Source organism: Carassius gibelio, chromosome A20 (assembly GCF_023724105.1).
Source record: "Carassius gibelio isolate Cgi1373 ecotype wild population from Czech Republic chromosome A20, carGib1.2-hapl.c, whole genome shotgun sequence".
Classification (NCBI taxonomy): Eukaryota; Metazoa; Chordata; class Actinopteri; order Cypriniformes; family Cyprinidae; genus Carassius; species Carassius gibelio.
Window position 1 is genome coordinate 15247124 of NC_068390.1, and position 16999 is coordinate 15264122.

General features: G+C 38.5%; 1 protein-coding gene across 2 annotated transcripts in view; it reads left to right on the forward strand.

Annotated features, from left to right (window-relative positions):
* The window catches only part of LOC127938925 (E3 ubiquitin-protein ligase SH3RF1), a 44539-nt gene that overhangs the window by 11912 nt on the left and 15628 nt on the right, over positions 1 to 16999 (forward strand). For both annotated transcript variants that reach the window (XM_052535848.1, XM_052535849.1), the window contains exons 3-4: positions 11355 to 11630; positions 15693 to 15788. In XM_052535848.1, coding sequence (XP_052391808.1) covers positions 11355 to 11630; positions 15693 to 15788 — 372 coding nt within the window. The remainder of the gene's footprint in view (positions 1 to 11354; positions 11631 to 15692; positions 15789 to 16999) is intronic.

Consider the following 16999-nt stretch of genomic DNA (forward strand, 5'->3'; position numbering starts at 1 on the left):
ACTTACATTCCTGCTCTTCTTTCTTTTTCATCTCACTCTCTTTCAGCATGGCTCTTGACACTAAAGTGCAAGCGTGTGTTTAGTGCTTTAATAAAGCTTGCTATGCTAACCTCATTAGTCTCATTCTATCAGCTCCTCCCTCTCGAACCATGCCAAATTACATTAGACTTTTTCCTGTCACCATGGCAACCAGCCCACTGTTTTTCCTTGTTGTTCTTCTTTTCTCTTCCTATGATAGCTGAATGTTTGAGGTTGATATGGAAGTGCGATATGATATGTGACATGTAACCAAGTAACTCTGCTCTACTTAAACTTTATACCAGGTTATGGAAGAGATTTAGGAGATATTACAGGCAAGTTACTAATCTCTGTAGCAAACTTTTAACAGGATATTCTATTATCCAGACTTATCCGGATTTGTTGAAAAGATGGGAGCAGGTACTTAGCTTGTTTCGTTTTAAAACTGAGCTGAACTCTAGCTGTACTGTCACCTAGCTTGCAGAGCATTGGATTCTGGGTCCGATGTGCTTCCAAAAAGCTGCCAATGAAACAAGCTTGACAGTTAGTTGAGAAATTTGACATGTGAGAGATAGAGAGGGGCTTTGTGTCTCTGAGGGAAGGCTGTGTAAGAAGGAGAGATGAACTGTATGGATTGGGAGCGCAGGTGGAAAAACATCCAGTAGATATTGAAAACAGTGTGTGGCTTTATTCAAGTTTTATTGGGTTGCTTAGTATAAACAATTTAGAAGCGAGAAGTTTTTTGTCACATTGGATTTTCTGACAAAACCTTACTAGGACTGGGCGATATATCTAACGATATGATCATGCGCATCTAGTCAGTAAATCTGGTTCCGTGATTACTGCTAAATCCTCATCACTTGCTTTCAAATGGAGCTTTATTTAATAGACAGAGCCATAGATCACTGACAAGCTATGCAATATCGCGTTCATTATCGAAGGCGATTCATCTGGGATAATGAACACTATATCGCGTAGCTTGTCAGTGATCTACAGCTCTGTCTTTTAAATGCCGCTCCAATTATAAGCAGGTGATGGTGATTTAGCGGTAATCACACTTTTTTACAACTGATTGATTTGATTCCAACTTTAAAACATACCAGAGAAAACAAGTCAAGTCTGCTCTATTGTCAATCCTTCTACATGTACAGCACATACATACAGAGAATTGAAATTGCATTACTCTCAGACCCTTGGTGCATACAGATAACACACAAAAATACAGATACAGATGTATTGTACCCCAGACATCAATACATGAAGAAATGTACCCCCCCAGACTTCCTTTTCAGGCCATTTTCACACAGACTCAAAGAAACTCTGGTCTGCACAAAAAGCGTTAGCTTAAAAAGAGATTGGTGAGAGGGAAAAGAGAGAAAAGAATGCACTCTCTGATGCCAATCACCTCTATCTTTTTCCTTCTTTTCACTCTGTCTTGTCAAAAATGGATGCACACAAACACATATGCATCTTTTCACAGCACACCTCCATCATTATTGCTGCATTCGTAACCACTTCATGCTGTGGTGAAGAGAGAGTATGTGCATAAAGACCAAAAGTGTTGTCGGCTAGGAAAGAAGAGAGATACGGAGAAGAAGAGAGGACAAAAGAGTGTGGGGAGATGGACAGAAACAAAAAGAGAGAGAAAAGAGTGATCGAGAGATGCAGAATACACAGACTGTAGAAGATAGCAGTGTAGGTTATTGTGGGCAGTGTTATTGGAGTGGTGAGGCTTAGTGCTTAAAGGTACAGGTTGTAGGACCTGCCACTAGAGGGCGCACTACCAAAACAATAACAATCGCGTGGTTTGATGATGCTAAGGAGGAGCATGGAATGATGGGATTTGTTGTTTTCTACAGACGGAAAGATAAATCATGGATTTAACGCGAGTTCAACGATTTGCGTGAGTAGATTACATACAAAGTCAATGCAAAGACTCGATCAGACTATGGATCAGACGCATCCTCGCGTGGGTCTAGAGACGCGATGTCCCGCGTTTGCCATGTTTGCCCTATAATACTAATCTTGTTGATTGTTATAATAGCATACATTTTCTGTAAAGATACGAATCAAAACAACTCACCTGTTGAGTAAAACACAAGCGAGATCGGCATCTCTTTCTAGTTTAAGTTTGTCGCAAAGATACTTCCGCATTTGTCCACAACACTGTTGTCATGTGGTTTCTACGTCAGTAAATGCGGTAACAAAGGGTAACTAACGTCATTGACAGGCGACTGCACTGCCCCGTGTCACTGTTTAGAAAGAATGGTAATTTTCTCATGATTTACAAGTAGTTGAAAACATTAGAGATATTGTTAGTAATCAGCTGGACAAAATACATAACACTAGCCTAGTGATTTTTTGATATTTTACTGCAAATATCTTATAAATTGTACCTTTAATGTTTGAGCTCATGAGTGAACAGTTGTAGGTTCCAAACACGCAGACACTATCCACTACTCTAAGTGAAAATTTCATCTTTAGGAACAGTATCATTCAAAAGTTTGGGGTCGCTAAGATTTTTTTACTTTTTATTTTAAATATTTAATGTTTTTGAAATTTATGTTCACCAAGATTGCATTTGTTTGATCAAAAATACAGAACAGCAGTATTGTAAAATATTTAAAAGAACTGTTTCCCATTTTAATATATTTTAAAATGTAATGTATTCCTGTGATGGTAAAGCTAAATTTTCAGCATCATTACTCCAGTCTTCAGTGATCCTTCAGAAATAATTCTAATATGCAGATTTGCTGCTCAAGAAACATTTCTCATTGTCACAGATGAAAACAGCTGAGCTGTGGAAACTGTAATATATATTTCAGGATTCTTTGATGAATAGAAAGTAAAAAAAAAAAGTAAAATAAAAATATTTTGTAACGAATGGATTTAGTGTCACCTTTGAACAATATAGTTCATCCTTGCTAAATAAAAGCATACAGTTTCTTGAAATAAAGATATTTAAAAACTAGAAAATGAGCTGATGATTCATTTGATGGACAGGGATCCATACAGTCATTTTAAGGGTGTAAATAGAGGTGGGTTAGTTGGAAAACATATGGGTAATATAGCAATTTCGATTTCTGAAAGCACTGAATCTGCCTATCTGAAATTGTCATTGGTCAGTGGATTCCTTTGAGTGCACTGTCATTGCAGCAGAAGTTATAATTGTCTCAAATTTTCTGCATGATGAAGCCCTACTTTAGCAAACTCTTGTGTTATTTCTCTGAGTGCTCTCTGACATAGCGCCTTCTCTTTCAGGAGCACCTGCTTATATAATCAGTTATATGAGGCGATGAATAAAGAAAAATGTGGTAAGGCTAAAAAACTGAACATTAAATGTATTATTCATTGTCTGTGTGGCCTTTTTTCTCCAGTGCTGGAGATTGAGAGTTGAGTTAGTCCACCCATGCGCACACACACGCACACACACACACATACAATCACACACACACACACACAGTGAGAGTAAAATTGTCTGCATACAAAATAGCAACACAAATTTGCTTTATTTTCCCAGGAAGTTACACATATGCACATCATTCATGAAAACCACATGCTCCTTTCCCATAATTCCACTATAAAGCCGAGACCCCCTCCATGTTTAAACAGTTTCTTTTTGATGACTAATCTGTAGCTTACAGAAAAGTCTTGCCTCAGCAACATTTCTGCTGTACTCCCATATGTTTATTATTTCACTTAATGAAAAATACTTTCCTTCTCCTCTTAACTAGGCCTCTGCTTCCAGTTTTCAATGTTTAGCTTTACACATGCCTGCTTCATGGTTCATTTGTCCACACATTTAGGCTGGGCAGCTTTGATCTCATGAAAGGACTCCCATGGGACTTTGCACTGTGGCATATTCATTCAATCTAGCTGTAATGGAACTGGTTCCCATGAGCCCCTAAAATGTAGTCCAGTTCCCCACAGCAAGGTGAAATGCAGAGGTTTTATGGAGGTTGGTGATTGTGGAACAGGTGCGAGTTGTAATGAGGTGGATGTCTGGTGGGATGGTCACATGGCTTAAATAGACACAAGTGTATGACTAGTGACCCTAACAAAGGAAGGTGGCAAATGGAGAGGGCTGGGAAAGAGGGATCAGGAGAAAGCCATTCTGCTCGGGTTCATCTGTGATCGTGGTCCAGATGCACATCTGGGCTCCAGACAGCTAGCCACATGTGTTTTCTGAGCTTTACTTTGCCTCCTGTTTTTTGTGATTCTCTCTTCTGTTCTGTGGTTTATTGGTTTTGGGATAATATCTCTCAGGCATTCAAGCTGTGTCGTGATAAAGTGTGATGTCTGTGTGTTCAATTTATATGTGAGCTAATAAAATAAGACTAAAAGTAAATGTAAGCGATCAACCCTTTATTTCAGCATCTTATAAAATAAAAATGACAAGGTTGTTGACAAGATTGGATTTGCATGTTGTGGGTTACTGTCTAAATTGTTGAAAGGCAGAGGAAAGGGGAGGACTAGGAGTAGCACTTAGAAATATAAAGGAATCAGTTATCAAATTTAAAGGTCCCGTTCTTCGAGATCCCATGTTTTAAACTTTATTTAGTGTGTAATGTTGTTGTTAGAGTATAAATAATATCTGTAAAATTCTAAAGCTCAACGTTCAATGCCAAGCGAGATATTTTATTTAACAGAATTCGCCTACATCGAATGACCAGTTTGGACTACATCCCTCTACTTCCTGCAGTAATGACGTCACTAGAATAGTTTTTTGTCTAACCTCCTCTCACAGGAATACACAAAAAGGGGGCGTGGTCTTGTTGCGCTCCGACGTAGAAGAGGAAGAGTTGCGTTTGTATTTGTCGCCATGTCGTCGAAATGCTGTTATTTTAATCTCGGAGTCAAATCACCTTTGTTTGGGCTTCCCAGGGATGCTGTTCTTAGAGCTCAATAGTTACAATTTATGTTTACAGAGCCTGCGTGAGAAAGACAGAGAGAGAGAGAGAGAGCGCGCGCGAGAGACAGAGAGAGAGAGAGAGAGACAGAGAGAGAGTGCGCGCGAGAGAGACTATATATTAGTGCTGTCAAAATTAGCGCGTTAACGCATTCGATTAATTTGAAATATTTAACGCGTTAAAAAAAATAACGCAATTAACGCGGTTGCAGTTTTTTTTATTTCCGGTTGTGGCCTATGTGTGTTCAACGTTTAAAGAAATATGGATAAGACCAATGAAGGACTTTTAGACGGAAAGTTTCAGTATAAAACTCTGCCGGATTACCCTTCAGTCTGCCACAAGAAACATTACTCTTAATTCAGTCTGCCACAAGAAACAGCAACATTAAAATCATGAACTCAAATGTCATTGTTTAAAAAAAAAAAAAAATGACTGTTGTAACAGTGCGTAAATCAGACCTTTCTGTAACGCTTACGTTAATAAGCTTAAACAAAAAATAACGAAATAATTGTGTAGCGGAGTATTTTTTGTACACAGTGCCGCGAACTGTCAATCACCCCTGTACGCGTGCATCACTGTCCTCCTCGCAGCTGCAGCAACTTGCGCTCTCTCTCTTCATCAAGCTTTAAAACAAAAAGGGGACAAAAAGATCATATTGTCTTTGTGCATAGGCTATAGATTAATTAGATAAATGAATATCTAAATTTGTGCCTTGCCGTCTACGGTATTTTTTTTAGAACTTAGAAAAAAGATACTGCAGCCAATGAGCAGCCAGCTCATTGTAGTTTCTGCTCTGGGTGGGATGAATTAGGAAGCTTGCATTGTGAAGGGCGCTCTGAAAATCGGCAGTGCAGGTAAAAGATTAAAACCTCTATTAAAACAGATGTCCAAATGAGCGTACCGGTACGCTACAAGCACGTTCTGGGCGCATGGAGAGGTGGCGGTACGCTCAAGAGCTATATTTGGAAGTGGCGGTACTGAGTACCGGTGCGTACCGGCCCACTTAAAGAACTGGCAATGACTATACTTTGGAATTTTTTTGCAGTCCACTTAGAATTCAACATGGAAATCATTTTTTGTTTTTTATTGGCATTGATTGTTTTGAAATTCAAATGGCACTTACATGCCTGTGTTTTTATTTCTGTAATAAATATGGCTTTCAAGCCAACAGTTAATTTGGAGGATATTGATGGTTTATTGCAGGTATGTTGTTTACATGAGAAAATCTGTGTTACAAGTTAAACAAAAATTCCAATAAACAATCATATTTTGAATTTAAATAGTTTCTTTGTCTTGAGTTTACATTAATTATTTACATTTTACATTTACATATCCAAAAAGTTTCAGTCTTTTAATTGCGATTAATCGCGATTAATTTAAAAAAATAGTGCGATTAATTAGTTAATTTTTTTTAATCCATTGACAGCACTAATATATATATATATATATATATATATATATATATATATATATATATATATATATATATATATATATATACATACATACATACATACAAATGCATGTATATATTTAAGAAATATGTGAAAGTGTAATTTATTGTTTTGTGTGTGTGTGTATGTATGTATATATATATATATATATATAAGTATTAGTATTACTTTTTTTTTTAAACAAGTAGTTCAAAAATGTAAAAGTTGGTTGCTTGAATAGTTTAAAATTTATGATTATCTAGATTAATGGGTATTGAAAGCTTTTTTTTTCTTGATCTTTGTGTCATGGCCAACAACATATTTTAATTATACAGACATTTATGGACTATTTATATACTGTAACTTAATATCACATGCAAGGATGGTTCATGGTTCCTGAAAAAAAAAAAAAAAAAGATTTCAAGATTTTTATCTCACCACCTCCCCAAAACCTCTCATTGCTGTGTTCTACTGTGAGGGTGACAGAAGGAACTGTGGATCTTCTGCAGATGTTGCCATGGAAACCTAAACTTCATTTCACTTTTGACTGTGGGAACACACTGCTCATTTGCTGGATATAAAGGTCAAGGGTTGAATGTAGAAAGACAGGATAGGAAGTACATGTATATAACCTGATTAGCTCTCTAACTGTTCTTCCCTCCCTCTTGCTCTTTCTGATCTAACATAAACACTGTTATTTCTGTTCCTCATCAAGGTCTTGCTGCAGTCTGATGAGCTTTTGCTCAAATCATTGCAGTAGAAAAATATCTGTTCCCACTGCTTGGCCAAACCTGATGTTTTGTTATTCAGACCTCAGCCCTGCATCGACTACATCAATTCCCTCCTTTCCCTGGTCATAAACACACACTCAGCATCCTCCAAACCTGATCTATCATGCTTTACAAAGTAATTATCCACTAAAGCTTCAGCAGGGAGGCCCGTTACTCTCAAGTTGAGACTTATGAGGCTTCAGCAGCAGCTGTAGGTGGGAGTCCGTTTTTAGCAGAGGACACAGATGAGGGACGGGGTCAGGTCATTTCCCAGTGGTAATAAACGGAGCCATTAGCTGCCCATTTCAGTTAATTTAGACGTAATGAAAACAACATGGCTGCCACACACAAACACACTACTGTCAATAAATCTACGTCATCTCCATTTGGTGAATCTGAGGGTCTCAGGGTTACGAGGTAAGCACTGCTCTTTGATGGACTTGATTGCTTGTGCCTCTTGGGAGTTGTCCTCCTTTTCCTGTCATCTCTAAGTGTGTTGAGGGATTTCTTAAGTTGAATTATTCTAGATGGGCGTCTGACCCACCCAACTCCTATAAAAGCTCTTTTAAAAACCATCAGGGAAGCACTGGAACACTAGAAAGAGTCTTCATTGAGTGAACTAAAAGACTGTATGATACCACATTAGATTGCCTTGAAACAGTGATTTAGAGATGGTTGAAGATGTTTGTGGATATTAGTGTCTTAATAGTGATTGATGGCGTGTGGCTGGCAGAGCTCATTAGTATTGGATTACACATTTCTCATTCGTGGTGTATTAGGCACATCTAGCTGTCACGGATTGACAAATTATAGGAAGGTTCCACTCCGCTAAGAAACGTCAAACATCGCCTTCATAAAAACTGTGATGGAATCTATCCCGTTTATTTAGTTTTTTGTTCTTCAGTTTTTATTTTTACCATTGTGCCCTTGAGCAAGACATTAACTGTGATAAAAAGAGGTGGGAATTATTTTTCGCAATTAATTATTTAAATGAGTTTTGATTCAAGATTCAATTCAATGCATCTCATTGCCTAAATACTGTTTAGTTCAGTTACTCAAATTTATTAAATTAAACTTTTTTTTTTCTCAGTTTTTGGCTGAATAAAAAGAATAAAAGATTAATTTTGGTCACTAAACTTAAAGGGATAGTTCACAATGTTGTACTAAACCTGTTTGCATTTCTTTCTTCTGTTGAACACAAAATAATAAAATTTGAAGAAAAACATTTGCTGGTAGCCATTGACTTATTGACATATTTTTTTTTTCCATATGAAAAAATCAATAGCTAACAGCAACTTTTTTGATTTCCAACATATATTCAAATATATTCTTGTTCCGCAGAAGAAAGAAACTCATGCAGGTTTGGAACAACATGAGGGTGAGTAAATGACAGAATTTTCATTTTTGGGTTAACTGTCCATATCATTTCTGTAAGTGTGAACAGGTCTTTACTATAATGCAAAATTACAACCGATTTGAGAAACAATTGCAGTAATGAGTGAATCTTTTTTCCCCCTGAATTGTACTGTACTGTAAAGCCCTGGAAAGAATCTACAAAATGGCAAATTAGTTGCATCAGCATGCCAGCAGTGTAGACTCTCTCGTTACTAGGTATTTTTAGGTATCTTGTTTACATTATAATCTCATTTGCTTCAGCACTGGGGAGTGTTTAACAACATAGAGGTGTTGCTTTTTTCCCTCCAGTAAGAGAAGTTGCACAGCAGTGAGTAATTTCTGCCCAATGTATGCTTAGAGCTGTCTTGCGTTAGTGTCTAATATTGTGTAGTTCTGATCCAGGTTCATCCATGTCATCATCTTGTTCTTCACATCTTCAGGGAGACAGGCTGGTGTTTATCCCTCCTGTCCCATGAAAGAGTTTTTGGACCTGTATGAGTCTTGATATCGGAAAGCCTCAAAGGCAACGAGTGGCCTCTCTTTTTTTATAATAGAACCAGTGAGGTGCATGTAATCTTACCAAACAGGCAAGCACACACACACACACACATACACACACACCTTCAGTCCTCTGTTTGGACTGGATAAAAGCCTGAATGCGGTTCTTTCATGTCCGTCCAGTTCAAGCGATCTTTAGCGCCCTTCATTTCCACAAGCAAGGCTTAGACCATAAGAGAGACTCTCTCTCTCTCACACACACACACACACACACAGGCCTTCCTAACATTCATTTGATCAAACTCTTTTTCTTTCTTTCTTTCTTTCTTTCTCCTTTAACTTCTTGATCTCCTCCTTTTTTTCCTTATCCTTCCATCTGATCCACGGCTCTTTCGTGTTTTTCCTCTTCTCACTCTTTCTGTCTGTTTCATGGTCTAAGCTGAGCAAAGTGGGTAAATCTGCAGATCTGCTGACAGCTGCTTTTGAGAGAGGCCCAAAGAAGGGGGGACAAAAACAGCACAGAGGTGCACAGACGAATGGAGCATTACATTACATCAAATAAATCTGTCGGCCCAAATTACATAGAATTGTGAGCAAATAACATTTCTTAAGTTCATCTTTATTTCCTGTTTGGTTTGTTTTTAAGATTGAGAAAAGGATGTGGTTTCTGAAAGGTCAGTTTGCCCTCTAGTTAGTTTTCTCGGTGTCTGGCTGGTCGTCTGTCCTCTCTGCGGTGAGTGCTGCTTAGTCACTGTCTGATTCTTCTCTGGGCTGAACAGCACCACATCAGTCTCTCTCTCACTCTCTCTTTCTCTTTGTTTTCCCATGTTCTTTTTCTTTCATTCATCCTTTCTTCCTGTCTGCCTTTGTTTCTGCCTACTTTCCTGCCTGTTTTACTTCATTCTGTACTTTTTCTTATGTCTGTAATTTTTATTTGTCTATATTTTTTCTTTGTCTATAATTTTTCTGGATGTCTGTACTTTTTCTTTCTTTGACCTGTCACCAAGAAAAATTCCTTGTGTGTGTAAATACATTTGGTAATAAAGCCCTTACTGATTTCTTAAATTTCTATTTACCTACCTCCCTTTCTTTCTAGTCTCAGCCTCAGACGTCATGCCCACAGAACGTCGCTCATGAAAGAGGGTTAGTGGCACAACATCCTTGTTTCCAGGCGGAACATTGTAGAAGGCAACACACATGGAAACCCTGTAGAATTCAACCAATCCGATTTTGCTTCCTTCCTGTTTACCTCCCTAGTCACCCTCCTTACTTCCTACCAACTTACCTACCTAACTACCTTCCTTCTGTTCTTCCACCTTCTTTTTCTTCTTACCTAACGACCTATGAGCCCACACCACTGTCCACCTCTCTTCTTTCTTTTCTTCTTTTCCAGCATATTACAATCTTTCATGAGCATATTCTGATTCTCTTTGTCATTGGCGTTGTGATTATCCTTTTCCTCACTGCACAGGAGATGGATGCTACAGTGGAGGAAGCCCATGGGGCTTTATGCTGGGTGGTGGTGGGGGGTCTTTTGTACAGAAGGCTCTTGAACCATTTGCCTGAAAAGGGCTCATTCAGTTGAGCAGGACTGTGTCTGCTGCCTCCTACCTCTCTCTGGCTGTGGATTGTTGTCAGGCCTGAAAGGAGCTTTCACCAGTTCCAGACGACTGGTTCTGCACCATAAAACTCCACACACACTGATAAATGGGCTTGCCCAAAAACGTTGTGAAACTATTGGCATATCCCAGGGCTTTTTGGGATTGTCAGACAAGGAGGCAGTCAGTAAGTTAAGCAACACAGACTGTGCAAGACAAACAGAAAAAGCAGTCCGGCACGGTCAGACAGAGAGACAAGTCTACAAGGTCAGGCTAAAAGACAAGCCAGACAGACTCTTTGCTTATATGCAGCAAAAAAGCTAGCATTGAGCTTATGTGATGTTATGTTTTCTCTACTGTATAGCTGAGCAAAGAGTTGTATATATGTTGTTGTTTGTTTCTTTTCATACTGCAGATGTCCATGTTATGGATAGTATGAGATAGGCTCCAAAGGTAGCAGTGTATAGGTTTTAAAAAACCTTGCAGCAAAAGGGTTTATTATAGAATCTCTGTCTTCACTTTACACTTAACACCCTCCTCCATTCCACACATGGTCACACTCTATAAAAGCTGGCTGAGGTTATCACGGTCACCCTTCACCTGTCCTGTGAGTTTGAAAAATGAATATGCATTCGAGTGCTGATCTTGCATTATCCATGAATCCAAGTTACTTTGAAAACCCTGAACTCCCAACTTTTAGTAACCCTCCACCTCTCTTTCTCTTTACTACAGGGTGTTCCTCAGCTACCCTGTGCAAAGGCCTTATACAACTATGATGGCAAAGAACCTGGAGATCTCAAGTTTAGCAAGGGTGACATCATCATCCTGCGCCGACAGGTGGATGAAAACTGGTACCATGGAGAGATGGGCGGAGTCCATGGATTCTTCCCCACCAACTTTGTCCAGGTCATAAAACCTCTCCCACAGCCGCCCCCTCAATGTAAGGCCCTGTATGACTTTGAGCTGAAAGACAAGGAGGCTGACAAGGACTGCTTGCCATTTTCAAAGGTGCTGGACATATACTCACTGTATAGATCTTAACCTTTATCTTTACTCTCTCATTCACACATATCCACAAGTACAAAATCAAATGGTAGTACTTTATCATTAGGTAAAGGGATAGTTCCCCCAAATACCAAAATTATGTCATTAATAACTTAACCTCATGTTGTTCCAAACCCGTAAGACCTCCGTTTATCTTTGGAACACAGTTTAAAATATTTTAAATTTAGTCCGAGAGCTCTCAGTCCCTCCATTGAAACTGTGTGTACGGTCTACTGTCTATGTCCAGAAAGGTAAGAAAAACATCATCAAAGTAGTCCATGTGACATCAGAGAGTCAGTTAGAATTTTTGAAGCATCAAAAATACATTTATTCAGCATTGTCTTCTCTTCCGTGTCTGTTGTGAGAGAGTTCAAAATAAAGCAGTTTGTGATATCCAGTTCAGATGAACACCGAGCCTAGCCAGATAACGAACAATAGACTGACTCGTTCACGAGTCGAGAACCGGTTGCATCGGTTTTCAAATCACCAGTAGTTCTTTCGGACAGTTCGATTCAATAAGACGGTTGAAGAAAACGGTTCTTTTGTGCTCAATGTAATGGCATCATTGGCGATGATTGCCCTTGATTCAAGACTTCGGTTTACCTGCGCTCATTAAAGCTAAGATTCACTGCCCGAGCCCGAGTCATATTTCCCACCACCATACTCGGGCAGGGTCGGGTTGGGTCGGGCCCTTTATAAAGCACGTCACGTGTCATGCGCAGCGTCTCATCCTCTCGCATGCGTGACGCATCACACCTGCTGTGCGTGCTGTACTATTCAGTAGCTTAAGTGCAACATGGAGCTTGAAGAAACAAAGAAAAAAATTAAAACAGGAGAATTAACTTTGAGCAAGTTTGGAGGAAAATCGGAGGTATGGAAACATTTTAAATTAGTCGTGGGGAGTGACATCATATGTGTTGGCAGCTCCCCCGTAGCCTAAATGATCTAGCACAGCAGCACCTGCGGTAAAAATAAATAAATCTGGCACCGATACTTGGTTATAAAGGCCCACATATTAAACATGGTTGGGTTTAAATCAGGCTCCTGCTCATAATTACAGTGAACGTGTCGGGCCGGGCCGGGCTCAGACACAATGTGCTCGGGTAGGGTCGGGCTTGATCTAAGCTCTAGCGCTCATAACACTAGCACAGAATCAGTTTAAAATCAATCACCAAAAGAATCAGTTCGGTTCAGACACTCTGTGTCAGTCTGCTTCAGGCTGAATCACACATGCTCAGTAGTAATCGACCGATATTGATTTTTTATTACCGATACCGATTATTTGCATGTTTATGTACCCGATAACCGATATGCAGAACCGATATTTATTTACTGTTATACTTCTGTTTCTGACAATTATTACAACACAAATGAGCTGAAAAAAAAAAAAAATTATTTATAACAATCACTCCCTCCTTGCATACAAAAAAAAAAACTTTATATTTATACACAAATAAATAGAGGGGTCTGAGTCCAAAAAATTTAAGTGCACTGTTACTAAGTGTCTTTGTTTTAAAATAAAAGCTTTGATGAGGTAAAAAAATAAAAACGGGTAAAAAAATAAAGCCCAAAAATGATTCTAACATATTGGTGGGGGCGGGAGGGCTATTTAGGAGTGCATAGCTATTTAGTAGTGTAACTTAATACTCCCAGTTAAGCAGAACTAGGTTTTAGTGTAGAAAACAGAGTCTTTCAGCATTTTGCCCTGTAAGCCTGCTTCCTTCAAAAATTTCATGCAGTGGCCGTGCATGAGGCTTCCTGATCATCAACCCAGTCAGGTTCTGAGCAATATGAACAAACTTTTATCCCGAGACTATATAAAATTAAACCGCACTTGTCAGTTGGCATTTTATGATCTAGATTCAATCTAACGTTAGATCATGAAATGCCAACTGACAAAGTGCTGTTTGACTATAATTTAATCAACCGTGATCGCGCATGGAGATAATAAATAATTAATTTCCACAAAGCGGTATATGTATATGTGTATTAGCGAAATAATTGTTATGTAGTAAATGATAATATAATCTAGTGTGTTTAAACAAGATAATCTTGTCAAAAGTTTCATTCAGTGGCATTGCTTGAGGCTTCCTGATCATCAACCGAGGTGCTGAGCAATATGAACGAACTTTTTATCCCGAGACTATATAAAGTTAAACAGCACTTGTCAGTTGGCATTTTATGATCTAAATTTAATCTAATGTTTAATCATGAAATGCCAACTGACAAAGTGCTGTTTGACTATAACTTAATCAACCGCGATCGCGCATGGAGATAATAAATAATTAATTTCCACAAAGCGGTAGGCTATATTTATATGTGTATTAGCGAAATAATTGTTATGTAGTAAATGAAAATATAATCTAGGGTGTTTAAACAAGATAATCTTGTCAAAAGTTTCATTCAGTGGCCGTGCTTAAGCCTCCAGATCATCCGTCAGTTGCTAAGCAATATGAACGAACTTTCTCTTCTAGACTAATGGTGAGCAAATACAACAGATAGAGAATTAAATTCAACGCTTTTATTTTCAACATGCACTCATTCATGTCTGTTTTATTTAATTCATGTAAAGATACGTCTTTATTGGGGCAGGACATGACGAACACTACGTGACTCAATGAGTTCGTCTCAATTGTTTAGAAACAAGCTGCATAAATTAACTATATCAGGAATTTATGTCTCAGATCTCATTTGTGCATGTCTGTTATGTTAAATAAAGTTGATTAATTAAAGCAAACCAAGTAGAACATATACTTTACCCGTGCACTGAGTTGTTGTTGACTGATCTCCTCAGACGCCCGGGCTGCAATGGCGGAAATCTCAAAACGGCCACAAGATGGTGCCGTAAATCGGCGAATCCGATATTACAAAACCGATACCCGATTATGGAAAAATGCTTAAATATCGGGAAAAATATCGGTAAACAGATACATCGGTCGATCACTAATGCTGAGTATCATCAGCTCCTCGGTTCTCAAATCGGACGCATCTGACAGAAACGGTTCTTGACTCTTGAACGAGTCATTATCTGGCTAGGCTCGGTGTTCATCTTCAGTTCTCTTTTCACAGCAGTTCAGTCAGTGTACTGTTTGAGTAAATGAATTACTCCGAGATATTGTTTTTTTTAACTCAGAGGGAGTGTCAGCCACATTAAAAAAGTTAACAGCTTCGTATTGGAGACACGAACAGTTTAAAACGATTCAGTTAGATTTGGTGAACTGGTTCAAAAAGATTCGGTTACATCGAATGATTCATTCGCAAACTGGTTATCACAAACTGCTTTGTTTTGAACTCTCTCACAACAGACACTGAAGAGAAGACAATGCTGAATAAAGTCATAGTTTTTGTTATTTTGGACCAAAATGTATTTTCAATGCTTTAAATAATTCTAACTGACCCTCTGATGTCACATGGACTACTTTGATGATGTTTTTCTTACCTTTCTGGACATGGACAGTATACCGTACACACAGCTTCAATGGAGGGACTGCGAGCTCTCGGACTAAATCTAAAATATCTTAAACCGTGTTCCGAAGATAAACGGAGGTCTTACGGGTTTGAAACAACATGAGGGTAAGTTATTAATGACATAATTTTGCTATTTGGGTGAACTAACCCTTTAATGCATTGGGTGTCATAAAGTAAAAAAATTTGCAGCTTTTTTTAGATTCAACCATGGGCACTATTCTTGCTTTGCATGGAAAATAAAGCATGGTTTCTTTTTTGTATGTTCCACTAAAAATGAGCATAATACAGGTTTGGAAAGAGGTGAAGGTGAATACTTTTGGGGTGAGCTAACAGCACTGCTTTAATGTTGGAGAAGTAAAAACATTTTCTGGTGCTTGCAACATAAGTGTTGATCCCTTCGAGCCATTTGTTTTTTGGATAGATTTTTATAAAAACAAAAAACGAATGCCTGGCTTTCATTGATGCCTTTGAGTCGCACATATTTTAACTTTTTAACAACTTGCTGTGAGGGCTTCTTGCTGAATAACAAGGAACCAATTTTTTTCTGTCTGCCCTCAGGATGATATTCTTACTGTGATTCGTCGTGTGGATGAGAACTGGGCAGAAGGCATGCTGGGAGATAAGATCGGCATCTTCCCCATATCTTATGTAGAGGTGAGTCATATCAGTGCATTTAAAACTATCATTGTTCCCTGATGTTTTCACATTTAATGTTTTATATTTAGATTTGTACTCTTCAGTATTCTTCAGATTTGTATTCTCCACTCTTTTAAGAGTTTATTCTCAAAAGTATCCTTTGTTTCCATTTTTGTTGTTGTCATGTCCTGTTCTGTTGGCCAGTCTTTCACCCCACACAATTTCTGTGTTTCTGCTCTTGTTGAAACACGAGATCCTTTGTTGCTGATTGTTTGAGCTGTATTATAAGGAAGCCCTTTTCCGTCACTGAATAAAAAGGTTATTGTGACTTTTTATCTTACAATTCAGACTTTTCTTCTCAGAATTGTGTTGTATAATCTTACAATTGCGAGTTATAAAGTCAGAATTGCAAGATAAAATGCAATTGCAATTCTGACTTTTTTGTGAAAAAAAAATTGGATTCTCATGTTAAGCATTGCCAAAGTATCAGAAAATGATTTGTACGTATAGCAGAGTATTTTTGTGTCAAATACACACTTCTGGGTTTCTTACAAGTTTTGTGGCTCTTCCTTACATAATGAAGGGTGGAACTCCTAATATGGGCACTTCTCCCGGACCATCAACGCCCGTCAATGCGCTTCGTTCGGCAGTGCTGCATGGGACTCGCTTGGGGAAGAATGTCTCCAAAGAAGTGTGTTTTTGGTTGTAAGGGAAAGATAGTGTTGTTCAGCTTTCCGACGAACCCAGGGTTAAATAAATAGTGGGTGCAGTTTTTTTTTTTTTTCGGGGCAGCAAAAACGTTTTGCAAGTGTGTTTATAAACAAGGCCCAGTTCAACGCTGGATTAGCACATCCTTTCGTACTGAAAGATTGAGTGGTCCCAGCTATAAAAGATCCCTGTCATGATTGGGAACTGCAGACAGTAAGTGAAACTGCATCAAATGTCTGTGTTTTGTTGGCAATCGGGCAGCTGCTCTTCACTCTTTAGCTCCGCCCATAGTGCGCCTCCAGGAGCATCTCCAATGTTTTTGGAGAGAATCATAAAGCTGTAACTCTTTTATATATATGATAAAACGAAATACTTTTTGGATATATGAAGGATGCAATACTACTTTATAGATACTCAAGATTAACATGACATTGGGTGAAACCGTGTGTGTTAGGTCACCCTCAAACAAGCATAGACACAATGATCATGGCTAACTTCACGTTGCAGCAGCTTACATCACA